The sequence below is a fragment of the Rhineura floridana genome, chromosome 6 (assembly GCF_030035675.1).
Source record: "Rhineura floridana isolate rRhiFlo1 chromosome 6, rRhiFlo1.hap2, whole genome shotgun sequence".
NCBI classification, from domain to species: Eukaryota; Metazoa; Chordata; class Lepidosauria; order Squamata; family Rhineuridae; genus Rhineura; species Rhineura floridana.
Genome location: NC_084485.1, coordinates 83,217,643 through 83,240,938, shown reverse-complemented (window position 1 = coordinate 83,240,938; position 23,296 = coordinate 83,217,643). Strand labels below are relative to the sequence as shown.

Genomic DNA, 23,296 nt, shown 5'->3' with positions numbered 1-23,296 from the left:
AGGCATAAGGGCTTTTCTTGGTGAAGCCTTATTTTTGTATGTGTAAATGCTCCCCATAACTCCAAATACATTAACATTGTTCTGCAGGTGACCTAAAGTGCTGCAGAGTGACGCTCGGCAAGTAGCAGATTCACTCAAGAGGCTGTTCAGCTGATGGACAATACAGGGCTACAAATAGTTGCATTAACTGCTTTTCAAGATGCCTTGTCATTACTACTGTTTAACGTTGTAGCTAGTAATATGAAAACAATTCATTTCCCTGTTAATATTCTAGTAGTTCTTGAGCTTTGTGTAACTGCAAACTGCTGGGGGAACAAACAGAAATTTGCCACTTTGAAAATTATGTGTTGTGGCACTAATTCATAAAGATGATGATGATGGTCTGCCTTCAAGTCGATTCCGACTTATGGAGACCCTACGAATAGGGTTTTCCTGGTAGGCGGTATTCAGAGAGGGTTTACCATTGCCTCCCTCTGAGGCTGAGAGGCAGTGACTGGCCCAAGGTCACCCAGGGAGCTTCATGGCTGTGTGGGGATTCGAACCCTTGTCTCCCAGGTCGCAGTCCAACACCTTAATGATGGTGATTTTTAAAATATGCCACAGGTAAAATGCAGAATTATAAAGAAGGCTCTCATAGTTGAAACTTCTAGTGACCAGCTGGGATGCACTTTAATAGTCTGCCAACTCTGGGGAGATGGGACAGATTGGAATAAAGAGTTACTGTCTCTAGTCTTGGGAAGCAAAGCATCCAAAATGCCACCTCTTCTGTTTCTAGGAGTCTTTCCAGACTTCAGTATACTGATTTCTGTAGTTGAATTGTGGTCTTTGTGAAACTAATACAAATGGAGACCAATTATTAACAGGTGGTGTACTTGTGGTTGAGGAGTGGTCCTGGCTTTCAAAGTAAAGCTTATGTCTGAAACATTTAAAATAAGAATCTTTACCAGAACAGTGCTTAGGTTGTATTGTTATCACTTCATAAACTAAAACTGTTTGGTGTTCCAGTAGCTGTGAGCTTATCATAATTCCTATTAGTGGTGTCTACACTCTGACTGTATCATGCTAGTAAAGAGACTGAGCTACAAATGATGTCCCCAGTTTGAATCAGCCCTAAACACACTAGGTGGCCTTAGGCAAGCCACACCCTCTCGGCCTCTCCCCATTTGCACTGGTGAGGTCTACCTTTGCAGACATTTAGAATCAAAACAGTATAATATGTTTGTATTTGCAACACTTTGAACCCCCTAAATTAGGGTAGGGAATCTTTTGCCAGCCAGTGAGCCATTTTGACAGTCCTCCTTGCCCCCTATGGACTATATATCCAGTTGTGCAAGGACACCCACCCAAATCACCTGACTTCACAAGGACATCGGGTGACCCAAGTAATTTTGTTTCTATGTGAGTGTAGCTTGAGATGACCAGCAGAGGAGGATCCTTTGCACCACCAGCTTGAATTCAAAATGACAATGCAAAATAATATTTGTGCTTACAACAGCATCAATCATTCTTGCTTGCTAAGGCACAATTAGGAACATACTTTTAAGTCTCTTGGCAGCCAAGTCTTTACTTGCTGCACACCTTACCTTACAGGTGTGGGGCAGATGGGTGTGATTGGGGAAAATGTTCTTGTGGGCCAAATTATCATGCCTAAAAAAAGAGCAGACCTACAGGAGGACTAAGCATGGAGGGGCTAATTGGCATCATCTTGGCCCCTGGTGGTCTGCTCTTCCAACCAGCAAGAGTGTGTGATTTTTTGGCTGCATCAGTTTGTTTGTCCTATGAGATCTCTGTGGTAAGAGTGTTTGGGGGCTGACTGCAGGGTGGGACATTGGCTGGAGTGTGGGTATGGTCCAGAGCCTGCCTTACAATAAGAGCAGGTGGCAGGCAGCAGTGTGGGATGACACCAGAGGGGTTATACTCTTTGAGGAGGTACTGGGGTAGGGGTGCACCCTCTGTCAGGATATGGAGTTGTAGGCCAAGCTCTGTGGATGAAATGTCTGTGAGAGCCTGGGGGTGGAAAGGTTTGGTTTGGTGGTGGTTGCTCTGAGTGAGAGACAGGGGGAGGAGTGTTGAAGTGGCACTGCTATCTTTTGCCTTGGCACTGTGGGATATGCCTACTACTGGGCCTTAGTTTATTAATTGTTGCCATAATCTCCCAGCTATATATCATGATATCAGATGATGGTCCAGGATGTGTCTGGGTGGATATATAGCAGGGAGTTTCAAAGGTGCTGTTGCAGTTTCAGTGGTAGCCCTCTGGTCTGGTAGTGCTGTTATTGAATGCCAGATCAGTCTATAATAAGACCATGCTCATCCACAACTTGATCAGGGATAAAGGGGCTGATTTAGCACGTATCACCAAAACTTGGATGGGTGAGCTGGGTGGTCCTGATCTAATTCAGCTGTGCCCATCTGGGTACTTAGTACAGCTCCAGGCTAGACTGGTGGGTCGAGGGAGAGGGGTTGCTGTTGTCAATAGAATCACCATCTCCTTTTCCAGAGAACCTTGTAATTTTGGGATGGGCTTAAAGAGTCTCCACCAAAGAGACAGTTTGAGGATACTGTAGGTCTATTGGCCACCTGTTGCCTAGCAACAACTCTGACAAAGCTGGCCTCAGTGGTCTCTGGTGTGGTGTTGGAGAACCTCAGGATGATAGTTCTGGGTGAGCAATATCCTTGCATGGCCTTCATGATAACTGTGGGACTATCTTAAATGGCCATTGGTCCAACACATCAGGCAGGGCATATCCTTGATGTAGTCTTTACCCTAAGAGATATGAAGGATAAACCAATGGTAGGGGGATGTAATGCACTGTGCTATCATGGTCAGACTGTTACCTGATGAAGTTTGAACTGGTAACAGCAGTTGTTGTCCCCCCAAGGGTGGTAGGACTGGTTGGATGGTCTGCCCTCGGAGACTGAGTTGTTCCTGAATGTTCTGGGAGATTTTTCCAGCAGAGAAAGCTGACAAACCTGATGAAGCCCTGGTCTCGCTGTGGAATGGCAAGATGAAATGGGCAATTGACATGATCACCCCTAAGCATCCTCTCTGTTTGTGGAGACCAAGCAGCTCCTTGGTATTCTGGGGCGCTTTGGGCTATGAAGCAAGCTGGAAAAAGACTAGAGTGGAAGTTGTGCAAGTCTTGCTCTGAGGCTGACTGAACACTGGCTAGTGAAGATGTGGGCTATGAAGAAGGCTCATTTTGCAGTTTGCATTGAATCCTCTATTAGCTGGCTAGTGGAGTTATTTTGGATGTTCCAGAGGTTACTGACTTCTCCTGTGGGGGAGGGACCTTTGTAGCATTTGCAGAACCTTTGTGACCAACCGGCTACACACAAGGAGTGACCCTGACTCTGCAGTTGTTCCAATTTCAGATGAAGCACCTAAACTGGAGTCAGTGATGTGTTGTGGGATTGGTTTTAGCTTGTGTAGTCAGCTGACATGGACAAGGTGCTGGCAGTGGCGCATCTGACTACGTGCCCTCTTGACCCCTGTCCTTCCTGGCTCATCAAAGCTAGCAGAGGGGGGTTGACTAGTTGTGTCCAGAGTGTGGTTAACACTTCATTGCATGAGGGAGTGGTCCCTGCTGCTTTGAAAGAGGCGGTGGTGTCGCCACTCCTAAATAAATGGTCCCTGGATTATTTAGATCCATTCCAATCTGGGTTCAGGCCTGGCCATGGGACTGAGTCACCCTTGGTCACCCTGATAGATGACCTTCACAGAGAGTGGTGGAGTGCGACCTTTCTCCTACTTCTCAATCTCTCCACGGCTTTCAATACCATTGGCCATGGTATCATCCTGGACCAGCTCTGTAGAATGGGAATTGGGGGCACTATGTTACAGTAGTTCCAATCCTATCTATGGAACCGAGTTCAGAGGGTAGCATTGTAAGAGTGCTTTTTGATTCCCTGGCAGCTACACTGGGGGCGGTCATTAGCAATGAATTAGAAGAGGCTGCGTGGGCCCTGAGCTGGTGCCAGGATGCAGCGGTGAGATGGATGAAGGAAAATAAGCTGAGATTGAATCCTGGCAAGACGGAGACACTGTGGCTGAGTAGTGTCCATGTCTGAGATTTTGGTCTATTGCCTGGCCTGGATGTGGTTGCACTCCCCCTAAAGGAGCAGGTACACATTCTGGGGGTGCTTCTGGACCCAGCTGTGTTACCAGAGACCCAGGTAGTCTCAGTGGCTAGAAGCACCTTGTACCAGCCATGTCTGGTACAACAGCTACAACCGTTCCTAGACTGGGAGAGCTTGACCACAGTAGTTCAGGCATTGGTGACCTCAAGAGTGGATTACTAAAGTGCATTCTGTGTGGGGCTTCACTTGCACTTGACCCCGAAACTGTGGTTAGTGCAGAATGCTGTAGCACGGTTGCTGACAGGAGTGAGAACCTGTCAGTATATAACATCTCTTCTCAGAAACCTGCCCTGGTTGCTGATTTGTTACCAGGGCAAGTTCAAGGTGTTACTATTGGTATATAAAGCCCTTAACAGCTTGGGACTAGTTTACTTGCGGGATTGCCTTATCCCTTATGTGCCTACTCAACTGCTTCGATCTACAGAACTGCACTTGTAAGAAATCACTGTTTTAGTGTGGCTGCACTTACACTTTGGAACTCCCTGCCTATTGACATCAGGGAGGCACCTTTGCATATTCTTTTCAGCACCTCCTTAAAACATGTCTGTTTAGGCAAGCCTATCCAGACACACAGATGCTGATGTGTTTTAATCTCCTTTTAGCCTACTGCTGTTTTAATAGTTTTAAAAAATGTTTTTAATTACTTGCTGTTAACTGTTTTTATTGAAATTTAATGTTTCTTGTAAACTGCTTAGTAGTTTTCTTACAATCAAGCAGTATGTAAGTTTTGTTAAATAATAAATTATTAAAATAAAATAAAACATAGACCTAACAGCTGGAGGTTCCATACAATTGCACTAAATGCAAAATATATTGAAAACATACTATGTAGAACTAGGAATAGATTTCTATGTTGCTGTTTTGCTTATTGAAAAGTTTTCAGTATTTTTATAATAGAATTCCCTCCTCCTCAACTATATACTTGGTTATACAGGACATATACAGGCAGTCATTTGCATCTAAGTGGCATGTTCTAGCATCAGGTGACCAGCTTGACAAGCCAAAGAAGTACAAAAGCTTCATAATCCTAAAATCAAAATACCAGTGTTTCTTAAATGGTAGATAATTTTTTTCAGCATATTTTCAGCAGTTTTTGCTACCTTATTTTGATTTATGGAATTGCTATTTATTATTATTATTTTATTATTATTATTTATTAAATTTATATACCGCCCGACTAGCAATAGCTCTCTAGGCGGTGAACATAAAATAGTATAAAAATACAATGAATAACAAAATAATATTAAAATACAATCAACAATACAATAAACATTATTAAAATTAGATCAATGTAACTTAAAATGCTTCAGAGAATAGGAAGGTTTTGACCTGGCGCCGGAAGGAAAGCAGAGTCGGCGCCAGGCGTACTTCCTCAGGGAGACTGTTCCATAGTTCGGGGGCCACCACTGAGAAGGCCCTAGATCTTGTCATCACCCTCCGGGCCTCCCTGTGAGTTGGAACCCGGAGGAGGGCCTTCGTAGCAGAACGTAGTGCACGGGCCGGTTCATATCGGAAGAGGCGTTCCACAAGGTATCGTGGTCCCGCACCGTATAAGGCTTTATAGGTTAATACCAACACTTTGAATCTAGCCCGGAAACATATTGGCAACCAGTGCAAGCTGGCCAGAACAGGTGTTATATGCTCGGACCGCTTGGTCCTTGTCAGCAATCTGGCCGCCGCATTTTGCACTAGTTGTAGCTTCCGAACTGTCTTCAAAGGTAGCCCTACGTAAAGCGCATTACAGTAATCCAAACGTGAGGTTACCAGAGCATGTACCACTGATGTAAGGTCCTCTTTACTCAAATAGGGACGTAGCTGGGCTACCAACCGAAGTTGGTAAAACGCATTCCTAACCACCGAGGCTACTTGAGCCTCAAGTGAGAGGGAAGAGTCTAAAAAGACTCCCAGACTACGAACCCGGTCCTTTAGGGGGAGTGTAACCCCGTCCAGGACAGGGTATATATCCACCATCCGATCAGAGAACCCGTCCACCAACAGCATCTCAGTCTTGTCTGGATTGAGCTTCAGTTTGTTAACTCTCATCCAGTCCATTGTCGAGGCCAGGCAACGGTTCAGCAAATCGACAGCCTCACCTGAAGAAGATGAAAAGGAGAAGTAGAGCTGCGTGTCATCAGCATACTGATGACAACGCACTCCAAAACTCCTGATGACCTCTCCCAACGGCTTCATGTAGATATTAAAAAGCAGGGGGGACAAAACTGACCCCTGCGGGACCCCATATTGGAGAGCCCGCGGTGTCGAGCAATGTTCCCCAAGCACTACCTTCTGGAGACGACCCGCCAAGTAGGAGCGGAACCACTGCCAAGCAGTACCTCCAACTCCCAACTCCGCGAGCCTCTCCAGAAGGATACCATGGTCGATGGTATCAAAAGCCGCTGAGAGATCAAGGAGAATCAACAGAGTTACACTCCCTCTGTCTCTTTCCCGACATAGGTCATCGTACAGGGCGACCAAGGCTGTCTCAGTGCCAAAACCGGGCCTAAAACCCGATTGAAATGGATCTAGATAATCAGTTTCATCCAATAGCGCCTGGAGCTGGCCAGCAACCACCCGTTCCAAGACCTTGCCCAGGAATGGAACATTCGCCACTGGCCTGTAACTGTTAAAATTGTCTGGGTCCAAGGAAGGCTTTTTCAGGAGTGGTCTCACCACTGCCTCTTTCAGACAGCCCGGGACCACTCCCTCTCGTAAAGAGGCATTTATCACTTCCTTGGCCCAGCTACCTGTTCCATTCCTGCTAGTTTTTATCAGCCAGGAGGGGCAAGGATCCAGTACCGAAGTGGTTGCACGTACCTGTCCAAGCACCTTGTCCACGTCCTCGAGTTGAACCAACTGAAGCTCATCCAACAAAACAGGACAAGACTGTGCTCCGGACACCTTACTAGGATCTACTGCTATAACTTGAGAGTCTAGGTCCCGGCGGATACATGAGATCTTATTCTGGAAGTGATCGGCAAACTGATTACAGCGGGCCTCCGATGATTCCACCCTGTCCGGAGGGTTTGAATGGAGAAGCCCCCGGACAACTCGAAAGAGCTCCGCTGGGCGGCAAAGAGATGATTTAATAGTGGCAGCAAAATGATGTTTTTTAGCTGCCTTCACTGCTCCTACATAGAGCTTAGTCGAAGCACTAACCAGCGCATAATTGTATCCGTCGGGAGTTCGTCTCCATTTCCGCTCAAGCCTCCTCCTATCTTGCTTCATCGCTCTCAGCTCCGGAGTATACCATGGAGCTGTATGAGCTCTACACAGGAGAGGGCGTGCAGGAGCGATCGTGTTTACAGCCCGGGTCATCTCCGTATTCCACAGAGCGACCAGGGCTTCAGCAGGAGCGCCAGTCCTATCAGCCGGAAAATCCCCCAGAGCCCTTTGAAAACCTTCAGGATCCATTAGTCTCCGGGGACGGACCATTTTAAGGTCATGACCTTCAAAATCAAATGAGGCAATTAAGGGATTTAGATAATTTCCTTGTAAAACATTAAAGTTGGGAGAAGGGGATGATAAACGAGGATAAGGAGCATGAGACAGGCTGTTGCTGAAAATCCCACCCAGGCAAGCTAAAGTTGCAGTTGATATGCCCCATTTGGTTGTTTCGAATTTCAGCTAATGTGAATGAAACTGTGGTAACGTGACTGAATATAAAGCAATCCCTCTCAGAGGAATTTGATTTCTGTAACACAAAGAAAACCAGTGGAGACTGCAGTGGGCCCGAACAAGTTGTTGCTAGTGAGTGTCTTTGTGATAGGAAAAAATAAATACTGCACTTCCTTAGCAGGATTACATTGTGCAAAACATATGTTAAGTTCTCCCCACACACAAAAGGAGCTTTATGTTCTCTCACATCTGTTTATGCATAAACATTTGTTAACTCTTTGGAGCTCAGTTAAGGAGTTCTCAGTGAAGATTTCAGCCTAAGGCACGGCTCAGGTTGTATAAAGAGCAGTGTATCTCTGGTAAAGTCTCCACAGACAAATTTGTTCATGTATTGGACTTCTTTTATATACACACAGTACAGGAATACATTCCAAATAATTTGAATCTGCATAACGAGGAGCCATAGCTCAGTGGCAGAGTGCATGATTTGCATGTGCAGTATAATATTACATGCTCAGTCCTTGGCATCTCCAGTCTGTGAAAGAACTCTGCTTAAAACCAATCAGAGTAGATGATACTGGTGTGCTAGACAAATGGAACAGTGACTGTTCCTACCCACCGTGCTTCAGATGGTGGTGGGTAGTTGAACATGCAAAAGGGCCTCTCTCAGTGGACAGGCAAGATTATATTAGAGCAGATGACAGTCCTTTAAATATCCTGGACCCAAACAAGGGCTTTAAAGATAATGACTTTGAATTGTGCCTGAAAATTGTATGGTAGCAACTGCAAACCTAATTTTTCAAGGGGAATGCAATCCCATACAAAACAGGCACAAGCTCTTGCTAGATTAGGACTCCTACTAACCAAGAGCACTCCTGTATTGTTTGGATTAAATTCATTCTAAAGATTTGTTTTTTAAGGGTAGTATGGTGACAATGAATAGGAATGAGATTAGGTGAGAAAGGGTGGGTGGGTACTATAATGTTTGAAAAGGCTGTCTTGGACAGAATCAGAGTTCAACACACAGTTGTATTCGGACAAATTCAAAGCAGTTTTTTTATGGAATACTTGTAACAATTTGTACAATGGCATGTACTTCCTTTACATTGTATAAATGAAAGGGGAAGAATCCTGAAGGCACTGAAAACTGACGCACTAATGTTAGCACACCCAATGAAGTATCCCTGATATATCATGATTTTTCCTTATTAGACATTATCGCTACTTAAAGGTAACTAAAAGCCAAAATTTTCCATCCCACATCATTTGTTAGAGTATCAGTACTGTATCTTAAATATACTTGTACATGTTAGATTCTAACCTTCTGGTTGCACCTAATAGATAAATGTAAAAATCATTTCTTAAGGTACTTGAATTGTAGCCCCAAGGAGCTTGGACTGAAGCAATAAACAGAGCTTTAAGAAATTGCTAGACCAATTTCCATAACCAAACATAGTTATGAAGACTATTGAGGACTACCTTTTATCAAAAATGGCAAGAGGCTTCCTTGCATCTTACCTTTAAGTTAGTATGGTAAAATAACACAGGTTGTCATAATATACAGGTTAATTTTTTTTTATAAGACCTCACTGTACTCTCCAGCAACTGATTCTAGTTCATTGTTGTCACATGAGGAGAGACCGCAGCCAAAATTACCCTTTATAGAACCTCTTGAGCAACCTTGTGGAAGCCCAGTGACACCAGGGCTTGCAAAGACTTCTGCAGAAGAGCAGATCGTGAACTGTAACCACACATTCCCAAGAGTTATGCTGAACATTCATGCATGGGATGAGTGTCTGTTTTTGTGGCTTTCTTTACTGATTGGTCATTGTGTATTGCGGGGTGAGGTTGAAGGGCATAACTTTTAACTAACTGCTTTAGATAAGAGAATATGCATCTGTTCGGGTTTTTTGTAGGAGGAGGGCAGACACTGTCTAGCACACCAAGAAATTAAGGGGATATAAGACTTACTTGATTTTGCCAAATCTCCTGTTAACAAAATGCAAAAGAAAATGCTTCTGCACTCTTTTTTTCATCTTGGGGAAAACACTTCTGATTTAAAAGTTTCCCCTGCAATGTTTGTAATCGACACCATAGACAATGTGCTAAAGCAGAAAAGCAAATAAATGAATAGTAATTGGTCACTGACCAGCAAGATAATTTGTTTTAGAAATACAACTCCATACTCAGGGTATACAGATTTAAAGTTCATAAACTCTAAGAGAAAGTTCTAAATCATTGAAATACGCTAAAAACTTCTGAAATAGGTAAAAAATACCTATTTGGTAATGTTATATTTAACATTACCAAGAAAGAACCCTTGCATTATCAAATGTCTGTTGCCAACATATGGGTTATTTCTACACCAACTGTGCTGAATTTTCATCATGGTTTAACATTGCAGTGTGATTAATGTTATATCCCTCTAGGGTTTAGCAGCATTTTGCAGCGAACAAATATTTTATCACAAGCAAGCTGAATGAATGCATTCTTTGATGAGAGATAACAAAGGCCATAATTGAGAAGCTTTAATTGGTGTTGGTTTGGCCTGATAAGGTTGACCTTGTGCAAATTTATAAATCTCAAAGTGAACAGTGTGTGCTATGACTGATCCAGGTTAAAATAAAATAAGTATTACTTGGGACCTAGGAATCAAACAGCCATCTGTGTGTTCATGAGAGAAGCCCACTTGAAGATTTGATACTCATGTGTCTTCTCTCTCCTCCCCCCTCCCCCTCCTAACAGTTCTTTATATGAGCAGGGTGAAGCACCTGAAGTTATTTGTTGATATTGCAGGGTGCCACTCGAGAGAAGCACATATTGTCTCTGCTGCCTGCTGTAAACATGTGTGTGCGTTATGCCCAGTGCACAATACAGTTGTGCAAGAAATTATTTAACTGGGACAAAACCAAAGCAGAACAGAACCATGCTTTCATAATGTGTCATACTGACAGTAGCCAACTCCAGAGGCTTCAGTAAATTAGAAAGAACAGTACAGAAACCAGAGTGCTTAATTTCTTGCCATCTGTTCCCTGTCTTTGACAGTTAAGTGACATTGTAATGATGAAGCCAGTGCTGTCCAAATCTGGTGGAGTCTACAGTTCTCTGTCCTACTATACCCACAAGGATTTGGCTAAGTGAAACTTGACAGTGGCGTGCAAACATTACAAGCATGTTTCTTTTAATTTTTAAAAATGATCAAATGTATGTAGTGTTCTATTTTAAAAATCAAAATTCCAAATACATTCTGAATGAAAAGATCAAATGAATGTTGTGCTTGAGATATTAAAATCATTAAAAGGCAAACAAGAAAAATCAAATGCCATGCTTAAGCTACAGCCTGAATATAATGTAAACCTAAGAATAGTAGAGTTGGAAGGGGTCTATTGAGTCCAACCCCATGTTCAATGTAGGAATCCAACTTAAAGCATAATTCCTATTGTTCTGATTCTTAATAATACAAATCCATTAACTATATCCAGCAATGAGATTTCACTTAAAGATATCAAACAGTGTAAGAGCCCAATATTTCATATTTGTTTCCTTTTTAAGTACCTCTTGCCCCAAAGTACCAAACTGCTTTTTAAATTCAGGAGAGTTTAAAAGGCAGTTTAAGGACTTTGAAGCAGCAGCTGATAATATAAGCTACTTTAACATCTGAGGAAAGGGAAAATACCTTGATATTACTGGTCCTTAGCATAACTCAAGAAATACATTTTATAGTGACCTTGATAATTTGTTTATCTCTAGTTTTTATTTAACAAAATGTGTATACTGCTTGATAGTAAGAAAATCTCTTAAGCCAGATCCTTTTTGGATCCATAGGCCAGATCTTTATCAGGATATGCCACATGGGCCAAATTTGACTGGTAGGTGGGGCTGCCCACCTGTCAGTCACATAACATCACATTATTGATCACATTATTGGCAAGTTGGTGGGGCGCCCATCTGCCAAAATCCCTTGCACTTCCCTTAAGTCTCCATGATCAGGGACTTAAAGGGGGGGGGAGACTTGGAAAAGCCTCTTTCAAGTCTCCCCTCTCCTTTAAGTCTCCTATTGCAAAGAGTGAAAAGGAAAATGTGGGGAGACTTGGAAAAGACTTTAAAACAGCCCCTGTTCTCCTGCTTGAACGAACAGGAGCACAGGAGCTCTCTTAAAGCCTTTGCAAAAGTGTATTTGGAGTAGTTCTCGTGTGCAAGCTGCTTCAGAGGGTGCTTTGCACAGGGCTTTAATCCCTGCTCTACTGATGTCTGGAGAATGCATGTGGCTGATATATTTACATTTCAAATCAGTCATGTCTGGAGTATGCATCTGGTGCAAAATGCAATAGCCAGTTTTCATGGGCATATCTGCACTGTATAACCAGTCCTCAAAGGGCTGCACTGTCTGTCTGTTGGTCACTGGCCAAATTCAGGGTTTTAGTTCTGACACATAAAGCCCTAAATGGCTTAGGACCCAGTTATCTAAAGAAGCACCTCTCCCCATATTGCCTTGCTTAGGCTTTAAGGTTGGCTAGAGAGGCTTCTGGCTGTGCCATCACTACATAAAGTCAGGAAATCCATAACTCATCAGAGGGCCTTCTTGGCAATAGTACCCCAGTTGTGGTACACACTCTTCCCTCTGAAATTCAGCTGGTGCCTACTTAGACAGGTCTGTCTTTAGTTGGCACAGAAACATTGTTCTAACAGCAGGCCTCTTAAATTTGTGGTGCATACGGCTGCAGTGCAAATAATGTGCTCATGGCTGCATGGCCTTCCTGACTTCAATCTTTGACAGATGGATTAACTACTGTGATTTTCAGTTGTATTTAATTCTGCGTTAGTTGGCTGTATATTAAATTGTTGTGACCCTTCCCCAAGATTGCTTGTGTTGAGCGACAGGATATACATTTTATACTTTTTTTAAAAAAAATACACATTTATAAGGATCTTCATTTTTTTTACATTTTTTAATGGTGGGATTCAAACACGGACAACACTAATTCCCACTCCTTTTCATTCAGAATTGCTTGATAAAGCATGATGAGAATGGATATTCTGCTATAGTTGGTGACTTTGGCTTAGCAGAGAAAATCCCTGATTTCAGGTAAGTGGCATTCTCTACATGAATCAAAATGAAGTATTGTGCTGCAAACATAAATTGTGTGGGAAACCTAAACAACAGGAATATAATGGAAAAGAAATTCAAAAAGTACAGTCTGTGAAAATTTAATAAAGCTTAAATCTATGCAAAACAAACATGACCATTCACAACAACAATAATTCTTTATAATTAGCACTGTTAACTCTGATAACGGAAAAGAGAACCCAGGCCAAATAGAATCAAACATGATTATTAGTTCTAATTCAGCTATTTCATGCTGGAACTGTTCTTTGAAAGTCCTCTTAAAAGCTTTCAGATCATCAGCAACTTGCAAAACCAAATCTGAAGGAGAACTGTATTACACTGTTTGCAATTCTTGGCTTTTTTAATGCCACAATTACATTTTCTCCTTTGTACACCCCGCCAAGTGAAGACAACAGTCCATGCATCTGATGAAACAGACTCTAGTCCATGGAAGCTTTTGCCATAATAAATTGATCAGACTTTAAGGGGCTATAAGGTGCTTTGTTTTGGCTACAATAGATTAAGAAGGAAGTTGCCTTCCAAGTTCTTACCATGAGTTGGCATAGTGGCTAAACAGGATCATATTCTAAAAAGAGAAGTGTTTGTACTCATCTGGCCATGTATGATCTGGCAGCACCTTTGGACCCTCAGTGTTTGTTTACTCAGAGATGAAGAGATGTACTTTGCACATGCTCAGGTACACCTTTCTTTACATGATCCAGATCTTACACTGAAGCCAGTTCCCAGAAATGTTATGGATTACACAGTTCCTTCAGATACCATCATTTCACTTACAAATATTTCTCCTTGCCCTCCTGCTTTTCATATTTAAAAATGTGATATCAAAATGGTTTAACTTTGTTACTTGAACTACCATAAATGCTAATTAGTGGAGTGCAAATCGTTGTTGTTGTCTTTGCCCATATAAACTATTTAAAACAGTTCATTAGATATTGGCCCATTAATAGACTGAACTAGAATAGTTTGGGTTATATATTGCTGAAACAAAACTAAAAAAAAAGTACAGACTTGACACTGCTGCCATATAAAGACAATTTGCAAATATAGATTCAACAGTAATAAATAGATTGTTTCAATTTCCAGCAAGCTTCATTTCATGCTTCCTTAGAATACCTTTCAGAATTATCTATGGAGAAACTTGTAAATTATTAATTATTGTTGTTGTTGTTTATTTCTACCCCACCTTTTGGCCAAAAGGCCCTCAAGGCGGCTTACAAAAACACAAATATAAAAATACATCAATAAAAACAATACAATTTACAATAAGCAATATGTAAATAAATAAATGTGGGTGAAAAGAAGGATGGGCACAGGAGAAGTCCAAAGGAATGGATCTTGAGGGGAAAGACCTGGAGGAGAGATCCTTTCTCCATGACTGAGATGATGGATTAGTGACGCCATGCCAAAATAGTGCCAAAATTGTCATGGGGTATTTTGTTCAAGTAAGGTTTATGTGCTACTGAATGGTATTCTGGTATTCTGAGATATTGACTGCTGCCTATTAAAGATGTCTGAAGATTTGCTGTAAAGAGCCTAGAGCTATAGAGAGGCATTTCAGGAGATAAGACAGAAAAGTTATATTGACTTACAGTGGCACCTTGGCTGCTTCATGCCTCACCTCTGCCCTCACCATCACCTTCTTTTGTCCAAATGAATTGAATCAATATGAATGGCAAGTGAAGAGCCTGTACTCATTCCTATGCTGAAAGTGAAAAGGGTTGCAAAGATATACTTATTTGCCAACTTCTAACCATCACTCTCTTCAAATACTTAAAGTGAGAAGCTGCCAGTAGTGGGCTCACCTTATTGGATGGCACCTGAAGTGTTGAGAGATGAGCCATATAATGAAAAGGTTGGTATGCTTTAAATGTACATCAGTTACTAGATTTCGGATTGAATGTTGCCCGCAATGAGAGAAGGGGTGAGAAATTAGTGAGCATCTATCGCTTTAAAAGTGCTCTGACATGATTGTAATTAATCAAACAGTTTACCTTATGGGTTCTACTTAGAAAACTGAGGTTTTCCCTCTTTCCTGAACATCATTTCAGAATTCTGTACCTTACAAGAGATTCCATTTGAATGAAATGACAGCCACTTTTTATTTTGCCAAGTGGAATGAATATCCAAGGTTTCATTTCCTTATATCCTGCTTTTCTTAACAGCCAAGAAGGTAGCCAAGAATTTGTTACTTAACTTTACAGTTTGATTATGACAATTAATGCTTCCAGATAAACAAGTAAAAAACAACTGCGTACTGAATAAAATCCTATGCCTCTTGTTTTAAGATTGGTACGAGAGGCCTTTGTTCCACCACTGGGAGAAATACATGTCATAGTAACACAGGAAAGTGCCTTCTTCGTGAGGGCTCCCACCTCTAGAATGCCCTCCTCTTGGAGGTGCAGTTGGCATCAACTTCACTTGGCTTTTGACACCACTTAAAAATAGACATTTTCACTTAGGCTTTTGGAGGAAGTAAAATAATGTGGCTATTTCCTGTTCATTGTTTGAGTTCCTTATGCTATCATGTTTGTCTTTTAAAATTCATTATTTATGTTTTAAATGTTTAACTGATAAATTTAGAAGTATACTGTGACCTATACCAGGGGTCCTTCAATTCTTGCAAGTGCATAGTTGAATTATTTCATGGAAGTATGTGATAAACATGATATACTGCGGGGGAAGGGTTTATATTGATGCATTCATACATACATGTATTTCTGTTTTGATTATTGAACAGCAATATGTTAGGTACTTTATCCTTTGAATAGTGTTTCTGTAGGGTTAATACATTTGGTAGTTGAAACTTATTGAACTCTTTGGATGAGCTCTCCCTCTCCTAATTTATAATGCAACATTTTCTGTTTTTCCTTGTTGGGGGTGGGTGACAAGATACACATACATTAGATATATATTATTTTAGCACATTCACCACATTTTTGTCAAGGCTCTCCCTGGCTGAGGTTAAGCATGGTCTCCTAGTTTGCAACAGAAGCCAGTTTGGCACAGTATTGATTTGATTAGCTGTCCTCAAAGCTTCCAGAGCAGTTTTAAGGTTGAAGAAAGGTTAGTTGTTTTTTTAAAAAGGACCAAATACACCCTTGATTAAATAACAATACAAATTGGGCAGCCTACCTGAACAAGCAATGTGAGTTTGATCCTGAGGTGGTACATATGTGTTGAGGAGCAGAGGAGGGAAGCAGAGATCACATCTCAGTTGAAAAGTCCACACTGAACCCTATTTACAGGTACATTTCTATGTGTCTGAAGATAGCTAGTCATTAATGTGCTTTTAACACACTTTACCTGAGGAGAAGGAAGCAAGACTGCTATTCTGCAGGCCTGTGTTTTAATGGCTTGACCTAGAACTTTGTCAGATGTTGGGAGGTAAGAATTTTGAATGCCATAAAAATTTGGCAAAGGAGAGCACTTTTGTCACGTGAGAGGGAAAACCTACCAGATAAGGCAGCTGGTGAGCCTGTAATAAAACGGTGGTCATCTTTTCTTTCTCCACCCCTCCCCCTCCTCAGGCAGATGTATTCTCGTATGGCATCATTCTTTGTGAGATTATAGCAAGGATCCAGGCAGATCCAGACTATCTCCCTCGCACAGAGGTAAGCTGAGTGAATTGACAAGGACTGGGAAGGGAAGAATGCTCAGCACAATCACTGGGTCATTAATGTTCATGCAGTTGCTGAACACATGATGAATGACTGCTATATAAAGCAGTCGTCCGCTGCTACAGTTGCATGCAGTGACTTGCACAGAACCCCTTCTCTCCACCTTCTCCCCATTTTAAAGCACATAATTATACTTGGCAGGTGAGTGCTTCATTTGCAGTTAGTCATAAGCTTCTTTATTATCTGACTGGTATAACACAAGCAGGTTATTGATGCTACCTTGTTCACTGAAAGAGCACAATCTGAAAAGGAGTTCTCTTCCAAATTAGGGCTACATTTTGACATTGTTAGGTGCCCTGCTACCCCAGATCCACTTCTCTCTTCTCTCTTCTCACAGGAGAGGATAAGAGTGCAACTGTCATGCCTTTCCTTCCTTACTCTTTCTCCACTTTAGATCAACAGCCATCCTCTGAATTGGGATAGAAATCATAGGCCAGTTTTTTCCTCTATGACTTCAGCCAGTCTTGGGTTGGTTTGGGGTTCCCATTTGAGAAATTTCTAGGTGTTTTGTTTTGTTCCAGAAAGATGATCATGTGAAGGGAACTGTTGCTCAGTAATAGAGTGCTGCCGGTCAGAGTACATAATACTGGGCTGGATGACAAATGGTCTGATCTGGCATAAGGCAGCTTCCTGTGAAATATTCTCAAACTGAAAGTGTACAAAACACCCACTCTTCAGAGAGATGATTTGAAAGCAGTTGTTCTTACCTCAGAGAGACCTTCTGAAATTGCCAGCTGTTAAAGATGATCTATTAAGTAGTCCATGCCAACGTTATTGCAAAACAATGTTCTTAGATGGATTATGATGCAAGTTGAAAAGTTTCCTATTTCATTGCAGACTTTTTGCAGTTTGTTTCCACACTTTAAGCTGTAAGTGGCGAAACACTGTACAGTTAGGGATGTCATATTTGAACAGCGCTTCCTGTAAATTCACCTTATACTAGACTTCCTGGTGTACTTAAGCACAGCTATGAAGTCTAATACAGTGTACTATACAACTCTAAAATGTTAGACCACATTGGAGGAGTAAAGTCTCATAGTGTTGTAGTGTTGCACTAAAGCAATAATTTCTAGGGAGACTTTTCACTCTTGTGCTAGAATGCCATAGTAACATAGAACTGTTTGAACCACCTAAAAAAAGCTTGATTTTTTTTCAGTTGGTACAGTGTTTTCAAAATGGACTTGAGGGCATCCTAGCACAAGAATAAAAAGACAATTTATTCCTTTCATGCTTGTGTTAGTGCTATGGCTGCATACTGGACAAATGCAGGAGCATTTTGTATTGCTGCACCAGAGTTTCCTCCTTCCCACCAACTGAGGGCAACACAGGTGATCTGTTTAGAGCAAGTAAGGGCAGGATCTTCTTGGGATCATTTGCTTAACAATTCTGTGGACCATGTTTTAACGCACAGGAGCCATAGAGGCTCATCTAAAGTTATACTGACAAAACTAGTGTTACTTTTTTTCTGAGAAGTAGTGGGGCACAGCTGCTGTGCAGTGCTCTTCTTCTTTGGTCATAGTGCCATGCTTCAGCTGAAATGGTAAAACTCAAGCCTTGAACCATTGTGGCTCACATCAGTCCTTGGAATTGGGCTATTTGGTATACAGCCACACCATCTGTGGTCAGGCATTTTTTAAAAAAGAGGGGGTAGAAAAAGTGGCCTCCAGGGATGTACCCAGTTGCTCAGTGCTGCTCCATGAACCCTCATAATACAAGACAGGGTATTTAGGAGAAAGTAGGTGATTGGTCAGTATCTCAGAGTCCATACAAGAGAAGTGCACAAACTGAGACAAGAAGAAATTGTCCTTTCCTCTTGCCGTTGCCAAGATCTACATAGGAGCCTCATGTCTGAGTGGCAGCATTATGGATTTAACCTAATAGGTTCAATTTGGTGTTGCTGGTATGGGGAATAACATATACATGTAATTCCGTGTATTGCTAAAGTAGAAAATTCCCATCTATAATTATCTTTCAAGTTTTGCCTCTTAACACTGTCATCATGATTTTCCCATTTCCTTGTCTAGCACATGTTCCCTGCCCTCACTTATGCCTTAATAGTTTACTTTCTTCTCTATCTCCCCCCTCCCATGCTATTTGCAGAATTTTGGGTTGGATTATGATGCTTTCCAGCACATGGTGGGAGATTGTCCCCCTAACTTCCTCCAGTTGGCCTTCAACTGCTGCAATGTAAGTATTTTCAAAGAGGAAAAAAAACAAATGAAGACCTTTCCTATATGCAAGCTTACTGTATGTCAGACAAAACATCAGCGCATTGAGGCCTCTGGTAATTCAGATAAATGGTTCATGAAGGGCTTTGAAGATAGGGTATCTCCATAAACTGGTATTAGATTTCTGGAATTAGATGTAAAAGAGATAAAAGATATTTTTTAAGTCACAGTTCCTCTTTTCTACACTGCATTAAACATATCAAAATGAAGCTTTGTCAATGAAACATCAGTTAGCTACTTTCCGCATGTTGTATTAACATATTGCTGTAGATAAACAGGTGCAAAAGATGATGCCTATGAGGCTTAACCTGTAAAATACCAAGAAAACCATGTTTATGTAACATGCTGTTATGTGCACAGGTCTTTCTTCATGACTAAGCTTTTATGTGTCTTGTCACTTATTCTTGTGTTCATAGATGGACCCAAAATTACGTCCTTCATTTGCTGACATTGTCAAGACACTGGAGGAAATTCTTGGCAATTTGAAAAGTGAGGAGGTTGAAAGAGAAAGGAAGCTCCTAAATCTAGACAATACAGATCGAAAATCCACCTCTGTCTCCAAAGGTAGGGATTGAGGGGGATGGGCACAAAGCTATTCTGGTTACTAAGCAAGGATAATATACATTGTTTTATAATAAAAGCTTCTTTCTTAAACTTTTGATGGAGAATGTGAACAAGAAAACTCGCTTTTATTTGTAAGTAATATTTGTCTTGAGCAACATTATCACAAAATTCAATAACTATGTGATGGATGTATTGCGAGTTCCAAGAGGCAGTATGCATTTGCAGTATGTTCTCTAAGTCCACACATATATTTGCAGCATACATCATTTGTTAAACCACACCATATGTGGGAATTTGCTATATTTAGCTATTTTTTGTTGTAGAATTTGAGGGAGTTGTTTATCAATATATGCTTCTGGTTCCTATAACATATGTCTGGTTCGCACATAATGGTCAGCTATGGTTTATTAAACTATGGTTTCTTAAGCAGTGACTTAAGAGTTATATGCAAACATCACCCAGTAGTGCAAACATTTGATTTAAAAGCATTTCTAAACAGTGTAATATTTTAAAATCTCTAATATTAAAAATCTGTATACAAAAATACAGCTTAAAAATAAAACTATTATAATGACAGAGATATAACATAAAAACCAGTTAAACAACATTAGAAAAAGAGATAAAAACAAGAATTCAGTAATAACAGGTTCTTACTGGTCAGGGAACACCTAGGCAAAAAGACCTGTCTTTGCAAGATGTCTGCAGCAACTGATGATGCTTCACATGGCAGAAGAAAGGAGAAATAAGCCATTATTTGTTTAATAGAGCTATCCCAGTTTTTGACAGTTTTCTTGGAGAATGATCTAAATTACCTAAATTCTTAATTTGTAAATAATGGAAAAATGGAAATTTTCTTGGATTGTATTATAGCATTCTTTCCAGGCTCCAAATTTTATTAAATTGAATTGTAATATATTTTGAAGGGGTAAAGCACAGGGACTAACTTTAATTTATCTCAGAATGCAAAAATCAGTTTGATTCAGTATTAATCACTTCCTCTGATCCTTAATCCAAAAAAGATACTTCAAGAAAATCCTAGAAAAACTAATTTCATTCAGGCTTCCAAGTGCATATACATAGCATAGGGCTGTAAATCCAGCTATGTTCAGTGACTTACTCCCATGCTTATCTAAAGGAGCGCCTCCAGCATCACCAAATATGCCACCTGACGAGATCAGCCTCACAAGACCTTCTCTCGGTCCCACCAGTGAGAACAGCTAGGCTGGTGCGGACCAGAGAGAGGGCATTTTCGATTGTGGCCCCCACCCTCTGGAACTCTCTCCCATATGACCTTCGCCATGCCCCCTCCCTGGTAGGTTTTCGCCAAGGACTAAAAACTTGGCTGTTTCAGCGGGCATACAGGATTCCTAGTTAATTTTAGTTTCATAACGTACAGATGTGGGTGGGCTGATTATCTGAAGACTGATGTTATAATTGTATTTATATGTTGTATCTTATTTTAATCTATGTACGCTGCCTAGAGTGGCCATTCATTTGGCCAGATAGGCGGCCTAAAAATAAAATTTTATTATTATTATTATATAAGTGTGCATTGGATTGCAGACTTTAGGGAGCAATCCTAGCCCCACTGTAAAGATGGCTGACAGGGCCTTAGGAAGTTGCATATGTGCCGCTCCACTGGTAGTTCAACACTTATGCCAACAGGAGTCCCCTGGCATGATGGTAGAAGGCTCCACTATATTGATGTTCCACTGTGGGAACAAGCTGTTGCTAATATTTCAGAGGCATTTTTTTATACATCATAGGCTGTGACAAATGAGGAAGACCACTTCTTACAAGCACTTAATTGCTTGGCATTTCTACTGTTTATTTTTTGAAAGGAACACCTTATTTGCATATTCTGTGATCTTGGGGTTTTTTATTCCTTTTTCTCTCTCTTGTAAAGCCAAAGTGTATTGTTACCAAAATTCCAACTGTATAGACCTCATAAGGAAAATGTCACATACATAGTTACAAGGTGCTAGTCGTTTTTCATGTAGTTTGCACTTTGGGAGTATTAATACCTAATTTTAGAAGCAAACTCCGTATGTTTGGTGTACCCTTGTGAAACATTCCAGGAACTGCATCACAATTAAGCTGTTCCTTGATGGCTTGTGAAGTCTGATCTTTAACCAGAGGCCGACCATTGCCAAGTATTTCCTAGGGAGTATTTCAGATCAGCTTGAATTATTTTTGCAGCTTTTTTTTAAAAAAAACCCACTACTGCTGCAAGTTGGTTTGTGAAAATTGTGCAGTTCAAGTAAATCCAAGGGTACATTTTTGGCCATAGCTGTTGTCATCACATACAATATAATAAGGATTGAGTAATGTGTTGAAAAGTGCCTTCATTTAGCAGGGACAATCATTGTCAACTTGATCCAGAACATATTGGCTTCCTCATTCATTGCAATGTTAAGGGCAGTAGAGACATATGAGTAGAGCTGCCCCTGACTTTGCACAGAATGGGGAAGCCCTTGCATATATGGGAGATCCATGTGGACACTGAAACTTGTTCAAAAAGTTTCTGTATCGGTGCCGGTCAATTCAAATTCTTTAATACACCAGAAACATATAGAGAACATATTAAAATTTAGGTAGCATCGGTGTTGGGATTGGATTGTTCCTTCTCGTAATGCATTACACTGCCACCTGCAGTGCTTAGAGAAATTGCAGTAGAAATTTGAGTATCTGTTCTAAATTTTTAGAGGAAGGTGTTACATGGCTAGACACCTACTATTTGATCTTAGTATTTGCAGTTGCTCTGTTTAGTGATGCATTATTTAAATGTATTTAACAGATTTTGCCCCCAAGCGCAACTGCTGTGTGTCCTAGTTTCTGCACTGGACAATGTGCTGTTTCAAAGCTGATGTGGAATATAACCTCTTCACTTCCAGAGGGAAGTATTATTGTTTGCCTTCACCTTTCACAGCATAGGGGTGTCTTTGCTCTAGGGAAACCTCACTTGTTGAAAGCGTTGGCCTTCAGTAGCATGGATTTATATTATAGTCTTATTGCATGGTGACTTGTCCTCCCCAACTCCTGCTCTTGGGAACAATCTGCTAGTGCACAGAGCACAAAAATATAAATGAAAAAGGATATATTTCCTGTTACATTGGCCATTTGAAAACACTTGCCCCCATGCAGTTGAGAGATAAAAGACTTAAGACTGAAAATAAGAATTGATAATTGACTCCATTCCCTTCTAATGATCTATGCAGAATGAAACTGAAGACAGGAAAACATTGACTTAGGTATTAGATTCTGGGTGAGCATGAAGAATTTGAGACCATAGAATCAGAATAGTAGAGTTGGAAGGGCCTATAAGGCCATCAAGTCCAACCCCCTGCTCAATGCAGGAATCCAAATCAAAGCATTCCCGACAGATGACTGCCCAGCTGCCTCTTGAATGCCTCCAGTGTCGGAGAGCCCACTACCTCTCAGGTAACTGGTTCTATTGTTGTATGGCTCTAACAGTTAGGAATTTTTTCCTGACGTTCAGTCGAAATGTGGCTTCCTGCAACTTGAGCCCATTATTCAGTGTCCTACACTCTGGGATGATCGAGAAGAGATCTTGGCCCTCTGTGTGGCAACCTTTCATGTACTTGAAGAGTGCTATCATATCTCCCCTCAGTCTTCTGTTCTCCAGGCTAAACATGCCCAATTCTTTTGGTTTCTCCATATCAATCCTTACAAGATTTTAAACATTGTTTATTCATACTAATATTCTATACTTGACCTTTACTTCCTACTTACGCTGAACAAAAATTATTTGGAGATGAAGAGAGATCTCTTCTGATACAGAATTTCATGTGTTCATACATTTCCCAAGTGTGTGGATTTGTGGAGGAATTTCAAGAATGTCACATGTACATTGGTGGTCTTTTCCTGAATCTGTATTCCAATCCTGCCCCTAACACCATCATTAATTTAAATTTGATTTTCTT

At 41.0% G+C, this 23,296-nt stretch overlaps 1 protein-coding gene across 5 annotated transcripts in view; it reads left to right on the top strand.

Annotated features, from left to right (window-relative positions):
• Window positions 1-23,296, top strand: part of TESK2 (testis associated actin remodelling kinase 2) — a 106,560-nt gene that overhangs the window by 79,156 nt on the left and 4,108 nt on the right. For all 5 annotated transcript variants that reach the window (XM_061632765.1, XM_061632766.1, XM_061632763.1 and 2 more), the window contains 5 exons: window positions 12,759-12,841; window positions 14,660-14,735; window positions 16,411-16,494; window positions 18,661-18,747; window positions 19,205-19,352. In XM_061632765.1, the coding sequence (XP_061488749.1) occupies window positions 12,759-12,841; window positions 14,660-14,735; window positions 16,411-16,494; window positions 18,661-18,747; window positions 19,205-19,352 (478 nt within the window). The remainder of the gene's footprint in view (window positions 1-12,758; window positions 12,842-14,659; window positions 14,736-16,410; window positions 16,495-18,660; window positions 18,748-19,204; window positions 19,353-23,296) is intronic.